This window comes from Hyperolius riggenbachi, chromosome 12 (assembly GCF_040937935.1).
Source record: "Hyperolius riggenbachi isolate aHypRig1 chromosome 12, aHypRig1.pri, whole genome shotgun sequence".
In the NCBI taxonomy this organism is placed as follows: Eukaryota; Metazoa; Chordata; class Amphibia; order Anura; family Hyperoliidae; genus Hyperolius; species Hyperolius riggenbachi.
In genome coordinates this window covers 121,625,030-121,650,389 of record NC_090657.1, presented here as the reverse complement: position 1 = coordinate 121,650,389, position 25,360 = coordinate 121,625,030, and the positions used below count along the sequence as shown (strand labels likewise).

Here is a 25,360-nt window from a genome sequence, read left to right as displayed (position 1 = left end):
ACTCTCTTGACACGCATATTCTAAAAGTTCAGACCCTTAGGTAACTTTTTGTTTTTTATTAAAAATTTTATTTGGGTAATTTTTTGGTGTGGAAGGTAAACGGATAATTTTAAATGTAATTTAATGTATTTATTTAATAAAAAATATGTGGGTGTAGTTTTACTATTTGGCCACAGTCAAAAAGTCGTAGAAGCGAAAGATCTTGCTTCCAGGAAGCATTAGGAGGACGGGAAACTTTTTTTTTCTGCAGAAAAAAAGAGACTGTCATTTTTTCTGCGGGGGACTTAGATCAATGAATGGGAATTATATTCCCATTTATTGATCCCAGGGCTAATGGCAGGTACGGGAACGCAGACACCGGCACTGGCAGCAGCACAGCCTATCTGGACTGATCTACTTGTCCAGATAGGCTTAAAGGACACCCAAAGTGACATGTGACATGATGAGATAGACATGGGTATGCACGGTGCCTAGCACACAAATAACTATGCTGTATTCCTTTTTTTTCTTTCTCTGCCTGAAAAAGTTAAATATCAGGGATGTAAGTGGCTGACTCAGTCCTGACTCAGACAGGAAGTGACTACAGTGTGACCTTCACTGATGAGAAATTCCAACTTTAAAACACTTTCCTAGCAGAAAATGACTTCTGAGAGCAGGGAAGACATAAAAAATGTCAATGATTCAAAGATTTTAGCTCTGGCATACTTCAATGAATATTGAAATTGAGCAAAAACAATAAAACAGTTAAAACTTAAAAAGTAGATTTAAACATAAAATAAAACTGTGGAATATCTTAAAAAGTATTTTTTAGAAAATGTAAGATAAATACGTGTGCGTGTGTGTGTGCGTGTGTGCGTGTGTGCGTGTGTGTGTGTGCGTGCGTGCGTGCGTGCGTGCGTGTGTGTGTGTGTGTGTGTGTGTGTAGAAATGAGATTTGTTACGCTTCGTAAACTGTAGAGGTGAGGTAGGAGGAGTCCTTTTATTAGGGGATTAATTAAGTTTTATACTCTTTTCAGATGTTTTCGAGCGGGGAGGGACCAATCGATATCTCTCAGCAGCAGCCATCCTGGAGGACGATGGGAGAAAAACACTATTCTAACCACTGAAGAATTTAAATATTTACTCCCCACCACATCCTGAATACCTGTCTTGTACTATGGTACACCCATGTTTGTTATTGAGATATTGGCATATAATAACAGCATACAAAGTCCACTGGATCCACTTATACTTGTACTACCAAATGTTACTAATTTATTTCATGTCTTTAATTTGTTTGTAAGATTCCACTGAAACACAAAAAGAATCAAGAAGTTTCTTTTTCTCTTCATCTGTTACTTTCCACTGCATGGTAATTTCCTTGAACACTGCACTTAATGATACCTGAAAAAAATGAAAAAAATAATGAACAGGACTAAATATATTCAATACAAGAAAAAAAAACTATTATCCATCTAGAGTTTTCTTAGTGAAATACTTTATTTAACCAGTCTAGGACTGGCAAGCTCTGGCTCCTTAACCACTTGCCGACCGCCCACAGCCGATGGGCGGTGGCAAAGTGGACGCCGAAAGGACCGCAATACGCTCATCGGCGTTGCGTCCTTTCGGCATGCCCGGGGAGCGATCGCGTCACTGGTGACGTGCGCTTCTCCCGGCAACTGGCTCCGCCCACCCGCGACGACAACCCGCCGGCCATTTGGAAGCGCCGGCGGGTTGTTAACCCCACGATCGCCGCATGCAAAGTGTATAATACGCTTTGTAATGTATACAAAGCGTATTATACAGGCTGCCTCCTGCCCTGGTGGTCCCAGTGTCCGAGGGACCACCAGGGCAGGCTGCAGCCACTCTAGTCTGCACCCAAACACACTGATCTGCCCCCCCCGCCCCCTGATCGCCCACAGCACCCCTCAGACCCCCCCTGCCCACCCCCCAGACCACTGTTTGCACCCAATCACCCCCCTAATCACCCATTAATCACTCCCTGTCACTATCTCTCAATGCTATTTTTTTATTCCCTAAACCGCCCCCTGGGGACTCCTGATCACCCCCACCCCTCAGATTCTCCCCAGACCCCCTCCCCAGACCCCACCCCTGTGTACTGTATGCATCTATCCCCCCGTAATAACGCACTGATCACCTGTCAATCACCCATCAATCACCCCCTGTCACTGCCACCCATCAATCAGCCCCTAACCTGCCCCTTGCGGGCAATCTGGTCACCCACCCACACCATCAGATCGCCCGCAGACCCGCTGTCAGATCACCTCCCAAGTGCATTGTTTACATCTGTTCTCTCCTCTAAACACCCACTAATTACCCATCAATCACCCCCTGTCACTGCTACCCATCAGATCAGAGCCCTATCTGCCCCTAGGGCATCCAATCACCCGCCCACACCCTCAGAACGCCCTGAGACCCCAGCCCTGATCACCTCGCCAGTGCATTGCTTTGCATGTAGTCCCCCCTCTAATCACACCTTGAGACACCCATCAATCACCTCCTGTCACCACCTGTCACCCCCTAGCACACCTACCCATTAGATCAGGCCCTAATTTGCCCCGTGTGGGTTCCTGATCACTCGGCCAAACCCTCAGATCCCCCTCAGACCCCCTTCCGATCACCTCCCCAGTGCATTGATTGCATCTATTTTCCCTTCTAATCACCCCGAGACACCCATCAATCACCTCCTGTCACCCCCCCTAGCACTCCTATCCATCAGATCATGCCCAATACAACCTGTCATCTAAGAGGCCACCCTGCTTATGATCGGTTCCACAAAATTTGCCCCCTCATACACCACCTGTCATCAAAATTTGCAGATGCTTATACCCCTGAACAGTTATTTTGAGGCATTTGGTTTCCAGACTACTCCTCACGGTTTTGGGCCCCTAAAATTCCAGGGCAGTATAGGAACCCCACAAGTGACCTCATTTTAGAAAAAAAGACACCCCAATGTATTCCGTTAGGTGTATGACGAGTTCATAGAAGATTTTATTTTTTGTCAAAAGTTAGCGGAAATTGATTTTTATTGTTTTTTTCAAAAAATGTAATTTTCCACTAACTTGTGACAAAAAATAAAATCTTCTATGAACTCACCATACATTTAACGGAATACCTTGGGGTGTCTTCTTTCTAAAATGGGGTCACGTGTGGGGTTCCTATACTGCCCTGGCATTTTAGGGGGCGTAAACCATGAGTAGTCTAGAAACCAAATGCCTCAAAATGACCTGTGAATAGGACGTTGGGCCCCTTAGCGCACCTAGGCTGCAAAAAAGTGTCACACGTGGTATCCCGGTACTCAGGAGAAGTAGTATAATGTGTTTTGGGGTGTATTTTTACACATACCCAAGCTGGGTGGGAGAAATATCTCTGTAAATGACAATTATTTTTTTTATTATTTTTTTTTTTACACACAATTGTCCATTTACAGAGATATTTCTCCCACCTAGCATGGGTATGTGTAAAAACACATTATACTACTTCTCCTGAGTACGGCGATACCACATGTGTGACACTTTTTTGCAGCCTAGGTGCGCTAAGGGGCCCAACGTCCTATTCACAGGTAATTTTGAGGCATTTGGTTTCTAGACTACTCCTCACGGTTTAGGGCCCCTAAAATGCTAGGGCAGTGTAGGAACCCCACAAGTGACCCCATTTTAGAAAGAAGACACCCCAAGGTATTCCGTTAGTATCATGGTGAGTTCACAGAAGTTTTTCTTTTTTTGTCACAAGTTAGTGGAAAATGACACTTTGTGAAAAAAAAAAAATCAATTTCCGCTAACTTGTGACAAAAAATTAAAATATTCTATGAACTCACCATACTACTAACGGAATACCTTGGGGTGTCGTCTTTCTAAAATGGGGTCACTTGTGGGGTTCCTATACTGCCCTGGCATTTTAGGGGCCCTAAACCGTGAGGAGTAGTCTAGAAACCAAATGCCGCAAAATGACCTGTGAAATCCTAAAGGTACTCATAGGACGTTGGGCCACTTAGCACAGTTGGGGTGCAAAAAAGTGCCACACATGTGGTATCGCCGTACTCAGGAGAAGTAGTATAATGTGTTTTGGGGTGTATTTTTACACATACCCATGCTGGGTGGGAGAAATATCTCTGTAAATAGACAATTGTGTGTAAAAAAATAAAAAAATTGTCATTTACAGAGATATTTCTCCCACCCAACATGGGTATGTGTAAAAATACACCCCAAAACACATTATACTACTTCTCCTGAGTATGGCAATACCACATTTGTGGCACTTTTTTGCAGCCTAACTGCGCTAAGGGGCTCAAAGTCCAATGAGCACCTTTAGGCTTTACAGGGGTGCTTACAATTTAGCACCCCCCAAAATGCCAGGACAGTAAACACACCCCACAAATTACCCCATTTTGGAAAGTAGACACTTCAAGGTATTCAGAGAGGGGCATGGTGAGTCCGTGGCAGATTTCATTTTTGTTTTTGTCACAAGTTAGCAGAAATGAACACTTTTTTTTTTGTCTCAAAGGGTCATTTTCCGCTACTTGTGACAAAAATATAAAATCTTCTATGAACTCCACATGCCTCTCAGTGAATACTTTGGGATGTCTTCTTTCCAAAATGGGGTCATTTGGGGGGTATTTATACTATCCTGGAATTTTAGCACCTCATGAAACATGACAGGTGCTCAGAAAAGTGAGAGATGCTTCAAAATGGGAAAATTCACCTTTTGCACCATAGTTTGTAAACGCTATAACTTTTACCCAAACCAATAAATATACACTGATTGTTTCTTTTTTATCAAAGACATGTAGCACAATAAATTTGGACAAAAATGTATACAGAAATTTTACTTTATTTGACAAATGTTATAAGAAAGTTAAAAAAATCATTTTTTTGACAAAATTCAAATTCATTCAATATAATAAAAACTAAAAATCGCAGCAGCAATCAAATAGCACAAAAAGAAAGCTGTATTAGTGACAAGAAAAGGAGGGGAAATTCATTTAGATAGTAGGTTGTATGACCGAGCAATAAACCGTTAAAGCTGCAGTGGTCTGAATGGAAAAAAGGCTCTGGGTAGAAAGACTGTGGTCCTCAAGTGGTTAAGGACTGAAGCCAATGATCACAGGGTCAGGAGATCATTAAGTTAGTTCCTGACTGGCACATGGAACATTAGACAGCTGAATTTAGCAGCGGTGGGAGCACAAAGAACTGGACTATTAAAGTGGAACTGTCCTTAAAATTTGACACTGTAAAAATATCTGATGTGTTGCTTAATACTGCTTTAATTAAAAAAATGTATGTTTGCTGTAATATACCTATCAGATGTACTTATTTCTGTTCCTGCTTTCTAGTGCAGTGTGCAGCCATATGTTGGTTGGCAAGTTTACAGTGCCATCCAGTTGATTTGTACTTCCTCCAGCCCCTCCTTCCTCAAGCAGCTCCTTTCTCCAATCACATGCAAATTAGCCTGTGATAGTGTACAGTTACAGTGATATCTGGCTGTGCCTGTGTTTGTAATGTCTGCTTTGTTTTCCAGCCTGACATTTTTCTGCTCTGTATTATTGTTTTTCCTCTGTCAGCTTTATACTCTACTTGTGTGTGTGCTCTGCTGCCAGTATGATTTCAAATCAAAGATAGCTGTATTGGCATGACCAAGATTCATTACAGGTATTGCCAAAGCAAGGGGAAATAGGGGACATGAGAGGGGGTGGGGTAGGGGGAAAATGGCTAAGCAGTCTGTGGACATTTTTTAGGTTTACAGTTCCGTTATGCTCCTCTGTCTGTGGCATGCTATGGCATACAGGGAGTGCAGAATTATTAGGCAAGTGGTATTTTTGAGGAATAATTTTATTATTGAACAACAACCATGTTCTCAATGAACCCAAAAAACTCATTAATATCAAAGCTGAATATTTTTGAAAGTAGTTTTTAGTTTGTTTTTAGTTTTAGCTATTTTAGGGGATATCTGTGCGTGCAGGTGACTATTACCGTGCATAATTATTAGGCAACTTAACAAAAAACAAATATATACCCATTTCAAATATTTATTTTTACCAGTGAAACCAATATAACATCTCAACATTCACAAATATACATTTCTGACATTCAAAAACAAAACAAAAACAAATCAGTGACCAATATAGCCACCTTTCTTTGCAAGGACACTCAAAAGCCTGCCATCCATGGATTCTGTCAGTGTTTTGATCTGTTCACCATCAACATTGCGTGCAGCAGCAACCACAGCCTCCCAGACACTGTTCAGAGAGGTGTACTGTTTTCCCTCCTTGTAAATCTCACATTTTATGATGGACCACAGGTTCTCAATGGGGTTCAGATCAGGTGAACAAGGAGGCCATGTCATTAGTTTTTCTTCTTTTATACCCTATCTTACCAGCCACGCTGTGGAGTACTTGGGCGCGTGTGATGGAGCATTGTTCTGCATGAAAATCATGTTTTTCTTGAAGGATGCAGACTTCTTCCTGTACCACTGCTTGAAGAAGGTGTCTTCCAGAAACTGGCAGTAGGACTGGGAGTTGAGCTTGACTCCATCCTCAACCCGAAAAGGCCCCACAAGCTCATCTTTGATGATACCAGCCCAAACCAGTACTCTACCTCCACCTTGCTGGCGTCTGAGTCGGACTGGAGCTCTCTGTCCTTTACCAATCCAGCCACGGGCCCATCCATCTGGCCCATCAAGACTCACTCTCATTTCATCAGTCCATAAAACCTTAGAAAAATCAGTCTTGAGATATTTCTTGGCCCAGTCTTGACGTTTCAGCTTGTGTGTCTGGTTCAGTGGTAGTCGTCTTTCAGCCTTTCTTACCTTGGCCATGTCTCTGAGTATTGCACACCTTGTGCTTTTGGGCACTCCAGTGATGTTGCAGCTCTGAAATATGGCCAAACTAGTGGCAAGTGGCATCTTGGCAGCTGTACGCTTGACTTTTCTCAGTTCATGGGCAGTTATTTTGCGCCTTGGTTTTTCCACACGCTTCTTGCGACCCTGTTGACTATTTTGAATGAAACGCTTGATTGTTCGATGATCACGCTTCAGAAGCTTTGCAATTTTAAGAGTGCTGCATCCCTTTGCAAGATATCTCACTATTTTTGACTTTTCTGAGCCTGTCAAGTCCTTCTTTTGACCCATTTTGCCAAAGGAAAGGAAGTTGTCTAATAATTATGCACACCTGATATAGGGTGTTGATGTCATTAGACCACACCCCTTCTCATTACAGAGCTGCACATCATCTAATATGCTTAATTGGTAGTAGGCTTTCGAGCCTATACAGCTAAGACAACATGCATAAAGAGGATGATGTGGTCAAAATACTCATTTGCCTAATAATTCTGCACTCCCTGTAGTGTGCAGCGATTGTCATTGTGGATTCCTCTTCTCCCAGTAGGATATATGTTTTTCTCTCATCTTCTAGTGTGATAAAGTTTGGGAATAGTTCCAACAATTTCTTAAAGTAAGTGTCCGTGGTTGCAGTATATTTGGGGCAGTGCATTAGGAAGTGGCTTTCATCCTCAAGGGTCTTCTGCTCACAGTGTTGGCATAGTCTATCCTCCCTGGGTTTGTACGTCTGTCTGTGTCTCCCAGACTCTATTTCGAGGTTGTGAGCACTTAATCTGTAGACACTCAGGATTTTCCTCTCGAGAGTTTTGCAGCTTTTCCAGGTATGGGGCTATTTTATATTCTCTTTGTAGAGACTGGTATATGGTTAGCTTTTGTGACTATTTTATTTCACTCTTCCATTATTCCACATAGTCTTCTTTGCTCTTAGCTGTGGTGTGTTTTATCTGGACTTTTGTTATGACCTGTGGGTCGGGGGTTGGAGGGAGTATAGAGCTGACCACGACTTTCAGTGCACACGGCTTTTCTTGGTTTTCATTGTGCAGCATGGCTTTGTAGTGGGGTGAGTCGGGGCTGCTGCTCTGTAGGTGGGCCCAGAAGGACAACACTCTCTTCTGTATCTCAAGCAGCAATGGGAATCTCCCCAGCTCAGCTCGGCAGGCATTGTTTGAGGTACTCCGATGGACATGGAGAAGGTGTTTGCAGAACTTAAGGTGGAATATTTCTGTTGGGCTGGATTCCCATTTTGATTGGTCTGGGTAGGTGGTGGGGCCCCATACTTCGCTTCCATACAATAGGATTGGGGTGATGACACTGTTAAATACTTTCAGCCAGACCTTTACTGGTGGTTTGAGGTGGTACCGTTTTTTCCTGATGGCATAGAACGTTCGGCATGCTTTAGCTTTTAGGGCCTCCATGGCTGACTTGAGGCTTCCTGATTGGTTGATTTCCAGACCAAGGTAGGTAGGTATATTTATCAACCCGGAACTGCCGCCCATAAAGAGTTGGGCCATGAGTGAGGCTAGCTAACCACGTCTCCCTTGAGAAAGCTGGCCGCTTGTCAGTGAAACATGTCGGGAATCTTGGCGTGCTGATTCAAGAGACGCCTCGTGCCTTTCCTCTCCTCCACCGCGGTTTGTGGCACATCAACCGCCGCACATTATCATCTGAACCCCTTGCACCATCCACCGTTTGAGATCAGCACATTGGATACAGTATACCAGGGATAACTTCGTTAATCATCCGCCTGGTCGTTAGCCACGTTTGGCTGGATCACAGGGAATACACAGGACGCAGGAATTGGGTAACTTATACATATATAACCAGCGCAGCAGTTCTCTATGCTTTGATATCACGATCTAAGCCTGTGATTGTTATGGTCAAGCTTGTGAAGTATATGATTATTCTGGTGATACTACATATCTGCTACAGCCATCTGCAGTCATTACAGTTTTCACTGTGTGCCAACTTTGAACTGTTCCGCTGTGCTCTGCACTTTTCGCTTGCCTAACTAATGACGGCTTTTCCGCTGGGGTCTGGACCGTGGTTATAGACTGCTACTGCACACGCTGCTTTTGGGTGACATGTGCTGTTACCCAGACACATCTGAACTTTGCAGATGCTGACCTATGATTTCTTGCTAGGTTGCTTGACCCTGCATCCTTGATCCTCATGTGCTGAACTCCTATTTGCATAATTACCAACTTGGCATCTCTCCTTGTATGGAATATTGCTATATCCTACCCGGGAAGTTTTTAGTGTGACGTCACATTGATCATTCTACTGTCATTAGCAGTTTCCTATGCAATGGTGGAGATAGGGGTGATGTATGTATGTATGAGCGAGTGTTTTGGTGGTGTGAGGAGTGAGTGGGGTGGCCACCTGGTTACTCTTTCTTCTCTTTTTTAAATATGTTTTGTTTAGTCTATATATATTTTCTATATATGTTTAATACATTTTTGATAATTTTATAAAATCCGCTCTGTCGGTCGTCTGACTTCAAATCCCCTCATTGATTATCCTAATGTTTTTTTAGGTATATTTATCAGTTCTGCTGATTTCACAGTCATTGAGTATAAAGGATGTGCTCTGGACTGACCTGGTTCCTCTGGAACACTATGGTTTTGGTTTTCTTTAGATTAATGGGGAGTGCCCATGTTGTGCTAAATTTCTCCAGGATTTCTAGGCTGTCTTGTAGACCTTCTTTATTTGGTGATAGTAGTAAGAGGTCATCTGCGTACAGTAGGAATTTCACTGTTGTGTCATGCAGGGTGAGTCCTGGTGCTTGTGAGGCCTCTAGGGCTGAGGCTAATTTGTTGATGTATATGTTAAAAAAATGTTGGACTCAGGCTGCAACCCTGTCTTAACCCGACCCTGGAGGAAAAAAAAAGGTGTTCTTTTCCCATTTACTTTCACACTGCACTTGTTCCCAGTGTATGAGTTCTTTATGACATCATATGTTTTCCCTCCTATTCTGCTCTCTAGGAGTCTCAGGAACAAACCTGGATGCAACACTGAGTCAAAAGCCTTTTTAAAGTCCACAAAGCAGGCAAATATTTTTCCCTTTCTTCGTCTGTGTACATGGTGCTTGATAAGGGTGTGCAGGGTGTAGATGTGGTCGGTGGTGCGATGGTTTGGCATAAAACCTGCTTGGCTCTTACTGATAACATTGTGCTGTGTGAGAAAGGTGAGGATTCTCTTATTCAGGATGCTGTTGAACAGTTTTCCCAGTGTGCTGCTCACACAGATGCCTCTGTAGTTGGCTGGGTCATAGCGATCTCCACTCTTGCAAATGGGAGTATGTGCGCATGCATTGGGAGACAGCGGCAAGTCACCATGGTAACGTGACGCACAGACGTAAGTACGCCTGTCACGCGCACGTACGTTCGCAATGGGCTGGTGGAAGCCGCCTCCCAATGACGTCTAGGACTACGATTGGATGATAGAGCGGGGAGACCTGCGGCTCGCTGATTGGGCTAGAGCTATCCACGTGTCCGGGGTAGGAGGTGGGCGGATCCACAGTCCTGAACGGCGTGCGTTCCAAGCTGAACACAACATGGTGGTAAGCGTGATGGCTACTATATTTAAACTGCTTGTTTCATTTTATGCACTGTCTCTGATGAAGCAAGGTTAATCCTTGCGAAACAGCTGTCAGACAACCTTCCTCCCCCCACTGCTGTAACCTGTGTGTCGACCCGGTCACAATAAAGGGTATTTATGCAACAGTGCCCTTCTCCCTTCTCTTTTGACTGAATTGGAACTGCATTGCATGGGAGCACGTTGCAGGTAAGCCCAGTGTGACCTGATATCCATCACTGCCGCATTTGGTGCCAGTCATCAGTCTGTCTTTTCATATTTATTTGGTGATAGTAGTAAGAGGTCATCTGCGTACAGTAGGAATTTCACTGTTGTGTCATGCAGGGTGAGTCCTGGTGCTTGTGAGGCCTCTAGGGCTGAGGCTAATTTGTTGATGTATATGTTAAAAAAATGTTGGACTCAGGCTGCAACCCTGTCTTAACCCGACCCTGGAGGAAAAAAAAAGGTGTTCTTTTCCCATTTACTTTCACACTGCACTTGTTCCCAGTGTATGAGTTCTTTATGACATCATATGTTTTCCCTCCTATTCTGCTCTCTAGGAGTCTCAGGAACAAACCTGGATGCAACACTGAGTCAAAAGCCTTTTTAAAGTCCACAAAGCAGGCAAATATTTTTCCCTTTCTTCGTCTGTGTACATGGTGCTTGATAAGGGTGTGCAGGGTGTAGATGTGGTCGGTGGTGCGATGGTTTGGCATAAAACCTGCTTGGCTCTTACTGATAACATTGTGCTGTGTGAGAAAGGTGAGGATTCTCTTATTCAGGATGCTGTTGAACAGTTTTCCCAGTGTGCTGCTCACACAGATGCCTCTGTAGTTGGCTGGGTCATAGCGATCTCCACTCTTGCAAATGGGAGTTATGAGTCCTTCATTCCAGACTTCAGGGAAGTAACCGGCGTACAAGACCAGGTTGAATAGTTTCCATATTGCAGCATGGATTTATGGGGTGCCAGATCTGATCATTTCTGATAGGATTCCATCTGTGCCACTAGCTTTTTTGCCTTGCATGGATTTTATCTTCTCTTTTATTTCCTCCAGTGTGAAAGGTGTGTCAAGTGGGTTTTGAAAATCTTTCACCTTCTCTTCCAGGTTCTTTAATTTGCTGAATATTTGTACTTGTTCTGGGCTGAGTTCTTTTATAGGAATATCTCTGTATAGGTCTTTGAAGTATTGTAGCCAGACTTGGCCATTTTGGATGTGCTGATTATTTTGTTTGGGTTTTTTGCCAATTTGTTTCCAGGTCTCCCAAAAGGAGTTGTCTTTACACACTGTAATCTGCCCTGGGTAGTGCTAGGTTTCATTGTCCATTGATATCTGTTCCCTGCCCATACACCACAGGCCAATCCCCGACCAGATTTCAGTAAAAAATCTCTTAGGAAAACACGTTCAATCATGTCGGCAGATTTGACCAGCAAATATGTTCAATCATGTCGGCAGATTTGACCAGCAAGTACGTTCAATCATGTTGGCAGATTTAATCAGAATGACGGCCAGTCCCGTGTGCTGTTCCATGTCACCCCCCACCGACAGAGCAAGAGCCGGTGTGGATGTCCTCCAACAAATACACCCCCCACACCACCCTCCGCAACGGGAGCAGATTCACTCACCTCTATACACATACATACACACATGCTTTGTACACACACACATGCCCCGTACACATACATACACACATGCTCTATGTACGTACGTAAATACATGCATACAAACGCTATGTACATGCATACACACATACTCTGTACACATACATACACACATACATACACACACACATGCTATATATATATATATATACACATCACATACACTATATACATACACTCATCACACATGCTCTGTAAACACACACACTTCATACATGCACATCACATACATATACACACTGCATCCACACACAAACACAGCACCTCTCTCTCCTATAGCAGCAGTCAACAGCATTTCCTGTCACAGCTGCAATTCCTCCACGTGTCTCTCACGAGCTGGACATTCCTCTCCACACCAAGTGTAGCAGTGTAATCAGCTCGGGGGAAGCAGAGAGCTGTGCATCACACAAGAGGGAGGGGTAGAGCAGGCTGTAAACAGTCCAAAACAAAGTCTCGCAGTGTACTGTGCGAGTCTGCCGTGGCACCCTAAGTCATAAGGGGGATGGGTGTATTCATTTATGTTATATTATAGAGTTTATTTTGATATTTTTTGCCATATATACTAATGCTTTTGCCTACAATTTTAAACAAAAGTTTGCAATGGTTTAATTTGATATTTAGAGGTCAGGTCCACTTTAAAATATATGTCCTGGCAGAGACAAGAGGCTGCAGACTGGATGAACATTAGATTTTAGCTGCATGCATTTATAATAGGTTAAAAAAAATCTTAATTTAACCTGAGTGTTACCCGCTCAGGAGGTTTTGCAGCCTCAGAGTCCCCCAGTATAAAACTAATAGATTGCATGCCTGCAAAAGGTTTAGCTAGCACTAGGCTAACTTGTATTGGTGGCCAGAACCCCTGATCTCTACAGATGGCCTGAACACTTCGCCTGGTGGGTAGTTCACGCAAATTTCAGCTGTTCGCGTCCGCATGGGATGCGAACACATAGTGCGCTCGACCCGCCCCCTATACCTCATCATTGGGCTAAACTTTGACCCTCTACATCACAATCAGTAGACACATGGCAGCCAATCAAGCTGCACTCACCCATGGACCCCCTGCCCCCCCCCCCCTATAAAAACGCAGCAGCATCAGCCATGTTCTGTGTCACTGTCAGCTGCTGTAGTGAGAGGAAGGGAGAGACATTGCTGGAGATAGGGAAAGCGTTCGTTAGGCTCTTGTTAGCTTGCTCCTTGCTGAAATTTGTTGCTGAAAGCACCCCAAAAAAGCTTTTTTTGAGGGCTAATATTCTTCAGATTTTTTTTTTTTGCGTGTGTGACACTGACACTGCATAGATACAGCGATGTCTGTCACAGCTGGCCCTTGCTGTACTGTGCCAGCACACTGTATTACCAGTGCATATCTTTCTACTGTATTTGTGATTGAACTTAATAAAGCATAGCTCTCTTTGTGGGTGACGCTGCATAGATACTGCCCACAGTCCCAGCTGGAATTTGTAGTCCACCACTGGCAGCACACTGTATTATACCAGTGCATATCTTTCCACTGTATTTGTAATTGAACTTACTGTACCATAGCTCTCTGTGTGGGTGACATTGCATAGATACAGCCCACAGTTCCCAGCTGGAATTTGTAGCCTGCTACTGGCAGCACACTGTATTATACCAGTGCATATCTTTCCACTGTATTTGTGATTGAACTTACTAAAGCATAGCTCTCTTTATGGGTGACACACTGCATACAGCCCACAGAGAGACAGGGACAGTTAGCTAGGCTGTTCTTTATTGCTGAAACCACCCCAAAACAAAAGCCCTTTTGAGGGCTTTATATATATATATATATATATATATATATATATATATATATATATATATATATATATATATATATATATATATATGTGTGTGTGTGTATATATATATATATATATTTTTTTTGAATATTCTTTTATTTAGTATTTTCATGTCAACTACACATTCCACAGTCAATCTGAACGAGCTACATAAAAAAATATATTAAATACAGAGTTTCAGGAAGCATAACAGTCTGATTCATATTAGTATAAGACCTTATAACCCTTGACTCTTCGTAGATATATTCATAGGTACAATAATGAGAGATGTCACTAAGTTTGACCTCAAGACTGTCATTTACATGTAATTCCAGATCCTCCAGTGCATTGACATAAAAATAAAAACCTATGTTTTTAGTATTTTTATTTAACTTAACACCAAACTACTCTTGGGTAGCGCCAACAGATGTTACACGAAGCAGTGCTACACTAGGCCCCAAGCGAGAACAACTTTAACAATAACAACAGAGACACATCCAGACATATGAATATATGGGATATCATAAAAGGTAGAGTAAATCCATCACTCCAACGCAATTGTGTATTATAAGGATACGGTCTGCCTCTCCATAAGCACACAGCTACTCCGCTCCATCTAAGCCACACCCTCGAGTACTTTAGCAAAGTCTTCTGACTCCCGAAATACATCCCAAAATGACCAAGATTTGTGGAATGCTTCCTCCCTATTCAGTGCAGTATGTGCTAAATCTTCCATTCTGCGTACATATTCCATTTCTGTCACAATCTCTGAAGAGCAAGGTATTATGACTGTCTTCCATTTCCTTACCAATAGACACTTGGCGGTGTTTAGAATATGTCGTACTATCGATCTTTTATACACCCTCAGGGACCACTCATTCTGGTGTAGTAGATAGAACTCTGGTGTAAATGGGGTATCTCTGTCTGTTACGTGTCTAATGAGTCTTTCTATTTTGGCCCAGAAATCTTTGAGGGGGCAATCCCATAAGATGTGTAGCAAGTTTCCAGTTGCCCTCTGGCATCTCCAACATTTGTCCTCTATAGAGGGGGTATAATACCATTGTGACAGAATTTTGTAATTGATTTCCTGTATAAGGATAAGGAGCATTTGTGGGTGAAGATGCAAATATTTCTTCTCTGATGAGGAGAGAAAGATTTATGGAGAAGTCCCTCCCATTTATCAAAGTGCGGGACTGACTGGTCTTGTTCTATCATTAGGATGTATAATTGAGAAAGTGTTTTTTTTTAATTGGGCCCTCCCCTGCGCATAAACGTTCAAATTCAGTTTTCTGTCTGAGGTGTGAAGGCTTAATTCCCTCTCTTCCAAGTAGATATCTGATTTGAAAGAAACCCCACCAATCAAGTTCTGGATTCTGAATCATTTGTTTGATATCATCTAATGATCGCCATTCCCCTTGGTAGACCAAGGAAGACAAAGTTATGTTCCCAGTCTTTGCCCACATGTTATGCGATCCTGCTCCATACTGCACTGACATATTTGGGTTATCCATTGGAGAGAACATAGGTGATGGCCAGGGTGATATATCTGGGAATGACCGTAACCTAAGAAAGAGCTGTACTGTGTGTCTACAAAGAGAAAGTAGATCAAAACCCGTGGGTAGGGATTTTGTAGACCAGAGCAGATTGGTTAATTTTCGTTTGGATATCTTCTGTTCCATACTTGTCCATTGTTTATACTACCCATGTCTACACCAGTCAATCACCCTCGTCAAAACTGCAGCATAACAATATAAAGTCACATTTGGCATTGCCAGACCCCAATCTTGTTTTGGTTTATATAACACATTCCTTTGATTCTTGGGGGTTTACTCTTCCAGATGTATCTATTAAAAACGGTCTGGGCATGGCATAGGAGTATTGTAGGTATTGGTATGGGGAGGGTCTGGAAAAGGTACAGCAGTCTGGGCATGACGTTCATTTTGACGACTGCAATTCTCCCTAACCAGGATATTTGTGGTAATTCCCATTTTTTAAGATCTGCAGCAAGTGTTTGTAACATCGGGGGGAAATTGTGCATGAACACATTGCTCAGAGAGTACGAGATAAGAATGCCCAAGTATTTGATGTGCTTGTTTTTCCAGGTGAATGGAAAGTTGTGTTCTAATTGGGATTTTAAGTCATCATCTAGCCCTGCATTATAGGCTTCGCATTTATCATAATTTATTTTAAAACAGGATAATTTGCTGAACCGTTCAAATGCTTTCATCAGGTTAGGTAGGGCTAAATGAGGTTTGGACATGAAGAACAAGCGATTGTCAGCGTATGCTGCTACTTTGTGGACAGTGCTACCAACTTCAATTCCTGTTATATCTTTATTGAGTCGGATGTGACACAGAAAGGGCTCCAGGGCTAAAGCGAAGATCAGGGGGGACAGGAGGCACCCCTGCCTTGTACCGTTAGTAACGGCCAGAGGGTCAGACAGAATCCCATTAACTTTTATGCGGGCTGACGGAACTGAATAAAGAGCATCTATGCATGCTATCATCTTGTCCCCAAGATTGATATATTGTAGGACAGCCCTGATCCACCTCCAGCTCACCCGGTCAAATGCTTTTTCTACATCTGTGGAGAGCAGCATACACGGTATTCCTTGTGACCGAGCAAACTGAAGGAGGCCTAAGCAATGGCATGGACAGAGTCTCCCACCTGAGCTGTAGATCTCTGGAGCTCGTGCAGAGTCACCATGGGCCTCTTGACTGCATTTCTGATCAGCACTCTCCTTGTTCGGCCTGTGAGTTTAGGTGGATGGCCTTGTCTTGGTAGGTTTACAGTTGTGCCATACTCCTTCCATTTCTGAATGATCGCTTGAACAGTGCTCCTTGGTATGTGCCTTTGCAATCACTACGTGGAAGCACTCAGACCTTTTGTCAGAATCTATGTTACCATTCTGTTATACTTCAGACTAGTTCCAGGGTGTTGATGATCATGGAGCTCACACCCAAGATTAGGGACTTGTGTTACCATTCTGTTATATGTCAGACTAGTTCCAGGGTGTTGATGATCAAGGACCTCACACCCAAGACTAGGGACTTGTGTTACCATCCTGTTATACTTCAGACTAGTTCCAGGGTGTTGATGATCAAGGACCTCACACCCAAGACTAGGGACTTGTGTTACCATTCTGTTATATGTCAGACTAGTTCCAGGGTGTTGATGATCAAGGACCTCACACCCAAGACTAGGGACTTGAGTTACCATTCTGTTATACTTCAGACTAGTTCCAGGGTGTTGATGATCAAGGAGCTCACACCCAAGACTAGGCATTGTTTATTATCTGTTATGACTTTCTGCTTTCCTGATCACTCTTCTGATCACTGATTCGGTACTTCGCTATATCTGATACTCTGTTGCTGAACCCTGCGTGCTTTAGGATTACCAAATCAGTCTCCTGTCCTTGTACTTCATCTGTCCGTGTGTTGCCGACCTGGCTTGCCCGACCTTGAGAACTATCTCTCCAGTTAAGAGATAGTTCACAGATCTGTCAGTGACATCTTCCTATTGGTGTCACGTTCTGGTCCTTCCTACTCCCAGCCTGACAACTCCCTCCGGGAGATTTCCAGGCCACTGGAAGGTACTTGTTCTCTGGTGCAGTATTCCTTACTGCCCTTGTACCTGTTCTCCAGGTACTGTCCTCAAAGTATTACTGTTGCACCAAACACTCATATCACTCAGGTGTCCAGAGGTTAGTAATATATCTGATTATCGGTGATACTGCAGATCATCAATAATCGGGTATATATCTGTATTTTTGGTGATACTGCAGATCGCCAATAATCAGACCCTCTCTGTGTTACACCGATCGTTACAGAACGGCAGACCAAATACAAATGGATGCACTCACCAGCCGTCTGGGCACACTTACCACTTCGGTGGAAGACATCAATCAAGTGCTGGTCTGCCATCAGACGTTAATTAACGCTTTGTCTGGATCTTTAAAAACCCTCCAGATGGCTGTGAGTGAAGTGCGATCTCCTCCTAGGAGAGACATATGTATGCCTGTACCTGATAAATTTTCTGGTCACAGATCTGACTTCCGAAATTTTAGAAGTAGATTGTTATCATACTTTGAGTTAAGACCTAATTCTTCAGGAACTATGGCCCAAAGGGTTACCTTTATTAAAACTTTGTTATCAGGCGATTCTCAGACCTGGGTGTATAGCCTTCCCATCGGTCACCAGGCCCTAACCTCTGTAGATGAATTTGTTAAAGCTATGGCTATCATTTACGATGACCCAGACATTGCCTCGACTTCTGAGCGGAAGCTCAAACTGTTACGTCAAGGCAAAAGTCCGGTTGAAGATTATGCTGCTGAATTTAGGAGATGGTCAGTATCGGCCAGGTGGGACACATTTGCCCTTTTAGATTGTTTTTTATCAGGGTTGTCAGACGAGGTCTCCGATCTTATGTTAAGTCAGCCTGAACCTAAGTCCATTGATGAGGCCATTTCATCAGCCATCAGGATAGATCGCTGGCTGCGCTATCAGAGACAGACCCGGGGTAAAAACCATGTGAGAATGGTGTCCCACGCTGCACCATCAGTTACTCCACCTCCACTCGCTTCACCTCCACCGGAGCCAATGCAGATTGGTCGGTCAAAGTTGTCTCAAGTGTAGCGGAAACGCAGAATATCAGAGCAGCTCTGTCTTTATTGTGCAGAGGGGGGTCATAGAGTGCAGAATTGCCCTAAGAAGTCGGGAAACGCTACTGCCTAGGTGTAGTTGGGGGTAATACCCTGGGCGTGCAGTTTTTACCCCTAGATGATAAACGTTTGCTTCTTCCCTGTACTATTTCGTGGGAAGATAGGTCTGAAGTCACTGAAGCCTTCATTGACTCAGGCTCAGCGGCTAATTTTATGGATTACGAATTTGCTAAAAAGTTGGGTATTCCGGTCACCCCGGTAAAACCACCGATTCAGGTTACTGCAGTAGATGATTCCCCTCTGCAGGGTAACAGTCCTCTGATACAGACTCCAGAAGTGGGAGTCACTATTGGGGTGTTGCATAGAGAAAATTTGCTTTTCTTTGTGTTACAAATGACAACCTCCACGATCATTCTTGGCATGCCTTGGTTACAACTTCACTCACCTCAGATTAATTGGGCCACTGGTCAGCTAACGAGCTGGTCTTCCCATTGTTTTCATCATTGTTTAGTGAAGGTAACCTTGGGTGAGACCAAGATTCACGTGGAGGGATTGCCAGATCAGTATTCTGAGTTTGCAGATGTGTTTTGTCCGAAGCCAGCCGATAAACTTCCTCCACACCGCCCTTTCGATTGTCCTATTGATCTCTGGTCTGGTTGTATGCCCCCTAGAGGTCATCTCTACAATTTATCTGGGCCCGAAAAATTGGCCATGCAGGAATATATCCGTGAAAACTTAGCTAAAGGGTTCATTCGCCCTTCCCGGTCGCCTGCTGGAGCAGGTTTCTTTTTTGTAAAGAAAAAAGACGGAGGCCTTCGGCCGTGCATTGATTATCGGGGCCTGAATAAAATCACAGTAAAAAATCGCTATCCATTGCCTTTGATAGACGATTTGTTTACGCAGGTCACCAATGCTAAGATTTTCTCAAAGTTGGATTTGCGGGGTACATACAACCTGGTACGGATCTGAGAGGGCGATGAGTGGAAGACGGCCTTTAACACACCTGATGGGCATTACGAGTACCTGGTGATGCTCTTCGGGTTGTGTAACGCCCCGGCCGTCTTTCAGGAGCTCATCAATGAGTTGTTCAGAGAGGTTTTAGGCAAATTTGTCCTGGTATACTTAGATGATATACTAATCTTCTCAGCCAGCCTCTCAGAGCATAGGGATCATGTCAGGTTTGTGTTGCGTAAGCTGAGACAAAACATGTTATATGCCAAATTGGAGAAATGCATTTTTGAGGTAACATCTGTTGCCTTTCTGGGGTACATAATTTCAACCTCGGGCCTTTCTATGGACCCTGCCAAAGTCTCTGCTGTTCTGGAGTGGCTTCAGCCGGTGGGACTGAAGGCTCTCCAGAGATTCTTAGGGTTCGCTAACTACTATAGAAGGTTCATAAAGGGGTACTCCACTGTCATTGCACCCCTCACCAGCCTCACAAAGAAAGGGGCAGATACTAACCACTGGTCCCCCGAAGCTCTTGCTCCTTTCTCCACCCTGAAGGAATTGTTTTGTACTCCACCCATTTTGAGACACGTCGACATCTCCTATCCCTTTATAGTGGAGGTAGATGCCTCAGAGGTTGGGGTAGGGGCTGTGCTGTCTCAGCGTTCTGGGTTGCAGGGAAGGTTACACCCGTGTGCCTATTTCTCCCATAGATTTTCACCCACAGAGAAAAACTACGATATAGGCAACAGGGAGCTCCTAGCCATTAAATTGGCCTTTGAAGAATGGCGTCATTGGCTAGAAGGAGCAGAACATACGATTACAGTTTACACTGATCACAAAAATTTGGAATACATCGAGGGGGCTAAGAGATTGAGTCCCGACAGGCTCGGTGGTCACTGTTTTTCTTGAGATTCAGATTTATAACGTACACCCCGGGTAGTAAAAACATTAAAGCAGATGCTTTATCCAGATGTTTCGAACCAGAGACAGCACAGTCCTCAGACCCAGAGACCATTATCCCACAGAAAGTGGTGTTGGCAGCCACAGAGACCTGGAGGAACTGGACTGAAACTTTGAGTCCCTTCCAGCAGGATGTCCCTGAAGGAAAGCCTGAAGGGGTCATGTTTGTACCGTTGCCATTTTTCGCATCCAGATATTGCAGATGTTCCACTCCCACAAAAATGCTGGACATCCTGGTGCCACCAGAACACAGGACCTTGTTGCTAGGTGTGCATCGTGGCCTTCATTGGCAACTGACTGCAAGGAGTATGTGAGAGAATGTGCAGTGTGTGCAAGAAGTAAACCCTCCCATCAGGCCCCTGTGGGAACATTGCAGCCTTTACCCACCCCGAGTGAACCATGGACCCATTTGTCCATGGATTTTGTGGGTGAACTCCCGAAGTCTGAGGGCATGTCGGTCATTTGGGTGGTAGTCAATAGATTCAGTAAAATGGCCCATTTCCTGCCCCTGAAAGAACTCCCCTCGGCCCAGGAGTTGGCCGATCTCTTCATCCTGCATATCTTCCGGCTGCATGACATTCCAGAAAATATAGTGTCAGATCGGGGAGTCCAATTTGTTTCTAAATTTTGGAGGGCATTCTGTCATCAGTTGGGCATGGAACTTTCATTTTCGTCGGGCTACCACCCACAGACCAATGGTCAGACCGAGAGAATTAATCAATCTCTGGAACAGTTTCTAAGGTGTTATGTTGCGGATGCACAGACTGATTGGGTCAAGTTCTTGCCATTTGCAGAATTTGCACACAATAATTTGAAAAGCTCTTCTTCTGGATTCTCTACATTCCAGGTGGTAACAGGAAGGTTGCCTAGATTCTCCCCATTGCCAGTAGCTTCTACTCCTTTCCAGCTTTGGAGGCTTGGCAAAAGTCATTTAAAAACATTTGGGGAATTGTGAAAAAGAATCTAGAGAAGGCTTTTCAGAGTCAGAAAGGACAAGCTGACAAGAAACGTTCCATAGAGTGGAAGTTCCGGCCAGGAGACTTGGTCTAGGTGTCCACTCGTCATTTGGCTCTAAAACAGCCTTCACCCAAGCTAGGACCCAGATTTGTGGGTCCTTTCCCAGTAACCAGGAAAATCAACAATGTTACTTATGCCATTGATCTTCCTGCCAGCATGCGTGGTGTGAGATCGTTCCATGTATCCCTGCTTAAGCCAGCAGTGCATGTAGATTCCACTCCTCCTCCCCCTGTGATGGTGGATGACCAACCTGAGTATGAAGTGGAAAAGATTTTAGACTCACGTATTGTACAGAACTCAGTACAGTATTTGGTTCACTGGAAGGGTTATGGCATTGATGAAAGAACATGGGTACCTGATTGCTGCATGCACGCGGATGAATTAAAGAGGGAGTTCCACGCCCTACATCCTGAGAAACCGGGTAGGAGCTGTCCGGAGTCCACTCCTCAGGGGGGGTACTGTGAGAAAACGCGGAAAAGCCGCCGCGTGTGCTCAGAACAAGGCGGCTGATTCCGCGTCTAACGCGGCGGCTTGCACGCGTAGGCCTACATCGGCTAGTATGGCGGAACGCGGAGAAACCGCCGCATGCCCTGATGGCAGTGCGGCTGGTTCCGCGTCCAGCGCGGTGGGTGGTACACAACACATGTCTGGTGTGGCTGGGACTGATAGTCCACACAGGTTCAGAAGGACGCGCGCGCTGAGAGGCAGAACTTCTATGACAGACAGAAGGGAGTCAGCTGACCAAGCCGGTCAGCTGATGAGGCAACCAGTTCCCATTGGTCCAGCACTTAGAGGAGGCGCTGGACGGCGCTGTACTATATATACTGGGTGCTGGTCATTCTCTGGTTGTCTGCCGTTGCGATCACTACGTGGAAGCACTCAGACCTTTTGTCAGAATCTGTGTTACCATTCTGTTATACTTCAGACTAGTTCCAGGGTGTTGATGATCAAGGACCTCACACCCAAGACTAGGGACTTGTGTTACCATTCTGTTATATGTCAGACTAGTTCCAGGGTGTTGATGATCAAGGAGCTCACACCCAAGACTAGACATTGTTTATTATCTGTTATGACATTCTGCTTTCCTGACCACCCTTCTGATCACTGATTCGGTACTTCGCTATATCTGATATTCTGCTGCTGAACCCTGCGTGCTTTAGGATTACCGAATCAGTCTCCTGTCCTTGTACTTCATCTGTCCGTGTGTTGCCGACCTGGCTTGCCCGACCTTGAGAACTATCTCTCCAGTTAAGAAATAGTTCACAGATCTGTCAGTGACATCTTCCTATTGGTGTCACTCACGTTCTGATCCTTCCTACTCCCAGCCTGACTCCTCCCTCCGGGAGATTCCCAGGCCACTGGAAGGTACTTGTTCTCTGGTGCAGTATTCCTTACTGCCCTTGTACCTGTTCTCCAGGTACGGTACTGTCCTCAAAGTATTACTGTTGCACCAAACACTCATATCACTCAGGTGTCCAGAGGTTAGTAATATATCGGATTATCGGTGATACTGCAGATCATCAATAATCGGGTATATATATCTGTATTTTTGGTGATACTGCAGATCGCCAATAATCAGACCCTCTCTGTGTTACACCGATCGTTACAGTGTGTTCTTTGGACTTCACGGTGTTGTTGCTCCCAATATTCTCTTAGACAACCTCTGAGGACCTCACCGAGCAGCTGTATTTGTACTGACATTAGATTACACACAGGTGCACTATATTTAGTCATTAGCACGCATCAGGCAATGTCTATAGGCAACTGACTGCACTCAGATCAAAGGGGATCAAAGGGGGGGCGAATAATTATGCACACACCACTTTGCAGTTATTTATTTGTAAAAAATGTTTGGAATCATGTATGATTTTCATTCCACTTCTCATGTGTACACCACTTTGTATTGGTCTTTCATGTGGAATTCCAATAAAATTGATTCATGTTTGTGGCAGTAATATGACAAAATGTGAAAAACTTCAAGGGGGCCGAATACTTTTGCAACCCACTGTATATATTTTTCCTGCATACGAGACAAACCCGCTCGCCCCCCTCCCCCCTTTTAAACAAACGGAATGATTTAGTAATATACTAGTTAACAGATAATGTGATGAAGGGGCGAGGTCCCTGTACTGTGGAGTTTTTTCTGGGCATTGTTCTTTTTCTAGCTTTATGCTGTACATGCATGTGCACATCTTGCCGGGACAAGGGGGGTTCTCTGTGACAGGCATTAATCCTGGGGACAGCCCTCCCTGTTGACACTACCCTTACATTGTAGGTCCGTGTGCATATATGTGTGCATGCATGTGGGCACATGTATACCTGTTCTTTGCAATCGATATAAATTGAAATGAGTGAGTATGCACTGATGGATATTAACAATAGAGCAATTAGCTTGTGGACATTACCAATATCGGGCCTTTTGCTGCCTAGTCTCATTTTTGGTGATTTTTTTTTTTGTCTTACAATTGTAAGCCTTTGCTGCTTGTTTTTCGTTATTATTATGTTTTTTTGTTATGTTGTTTTTACATATGGATGTTTTTTATTCTTTTATGTTTCAGTTACTCCTGCTTGTACTTTTGCCTGAGGAAGCGGGCTTTGGACCCGTGAAACGCGTTGCATACTGTTGTTTTTGGAGCACCAATTAAATTTGATTGTATTATACAAAACTGGTTGTGTCAATTGTTGGGTTGGCAAGTCCACACTTGCCAACCACGTTTTTATTTGGTTTTAAAATTGTGGCTTTTTTTACTCTGCTGGCGTCTCTGTACTTCTCCTGTACTCCTGGGGATCTTGTTTGGGTCCTGTGTCTCAGGGCTCTTTTGAATAAGTCTCGGACACCTCTGATAGCTAATTTGCCAGGTGAGCCCAATTAAAGCAAAAGCTACTAAAAAAAGCAGACCAGCATTTTCAAGCAATATGAGAAAGAAAAATGACCTGTCTGCTACTGAAAAGTGTGAAAAACATGAATGCCTTAGACAAGGTATGAAAAACTTTATATTTCATGAAAACTTAAGCATGATCATCGAGATTTGTGGCTGACTCAAAGCACATATAAGTTTGTGCAGATAAAAGCAAAATGAGGAAGGCTTCTGTCAAATGAATACATCAGATTAAGAGAACAGCTATTAAAATGCCATTACAAAGCAGCAAACACATATTTGAAGCTGCTGGTGCCTCTGGAGTCCTGCAAACATCCAAGAGCAGGATTCTCCAGAGGATTTCAGTGCATAAACCTTCTATTCAACCACCTCTAACCTAAACTCACAAGCAGAGACAGCTGCAATGGGCCCAGAACTACAAGAAGACTAATTTTCAAACAGTCTAGTTTACTAATAAGTACCGTGCAACTTTTCATGGTCCAGATGGATGGAGTGGTGGATGGTTGGTTAATAGCCACCACATTCCAACAAGGTTGCAGTGAAGTGGCAGAGTAATGTTTTGGGCTGGAATCATGGGAAGAGAGCTGTTCGGCCCCTTCTGGGTCCCTGAAGGTGTAAAAATGACCTCTGAAAAGTATGTGGAGTTTCTGACTGACCACTTTCTTCCATGGTACTCAAAGAAGAACTGTATTTTTCATAATAAAATCATGTTTATGCATGACAATGTACTATTTCATGCTGCATACCTTTGTGTTATTGGCTGTTATTGGTATAAAAGGGAAGAGACTCATGGTGTGGCTCCTACCCTACTCACAATGGATGCAAGAATTGTAAAGCTGCAATCAAATAAGGGGTCCTATGTTCATATGTAACTTAACCTGCTGCCGACCGCATCACGCCGATGGGTGTGGCCATGGCGGCAGCCCCAGAACCGCCTAATGATCGGCGTGAGGTCCTGGGGCTCTGAATTGTGGGCGATTGCGCGCGCACATCGCCCAGCATCCCTTGCGGCCCCCCTCCGTCATCAGCCCGCCGG

At 44.0% G+C, this 25,360-nt stretch overlaps 1 protein-coding gene across 1 annotated transcript in view; it reads right to left on the bottom strand.

Annotated features, from left to right (window-relative positions):
- Nucleotides 1-1,225: 1,225 nt before the first annotated feature.
- Nucleotides 1,226-25,360, bottom strand: part of NAT9 (N-acetyltransferase 9) — a 404,101-nt gene continuing 379,966 nt past the window's right edge. The window contains exon 7 of the mRNA XM_068264519.1: nt 1,226-1,383. Within this exon, the coding sequence (XP_068120620.1) occupies nt 1,255-1,383 (129 nt within the window). The 3' untranslated portion in view covers nt 1,226-1,254. The remainder of the gene's footprint in view (nt 1,384-25,360) is intronic.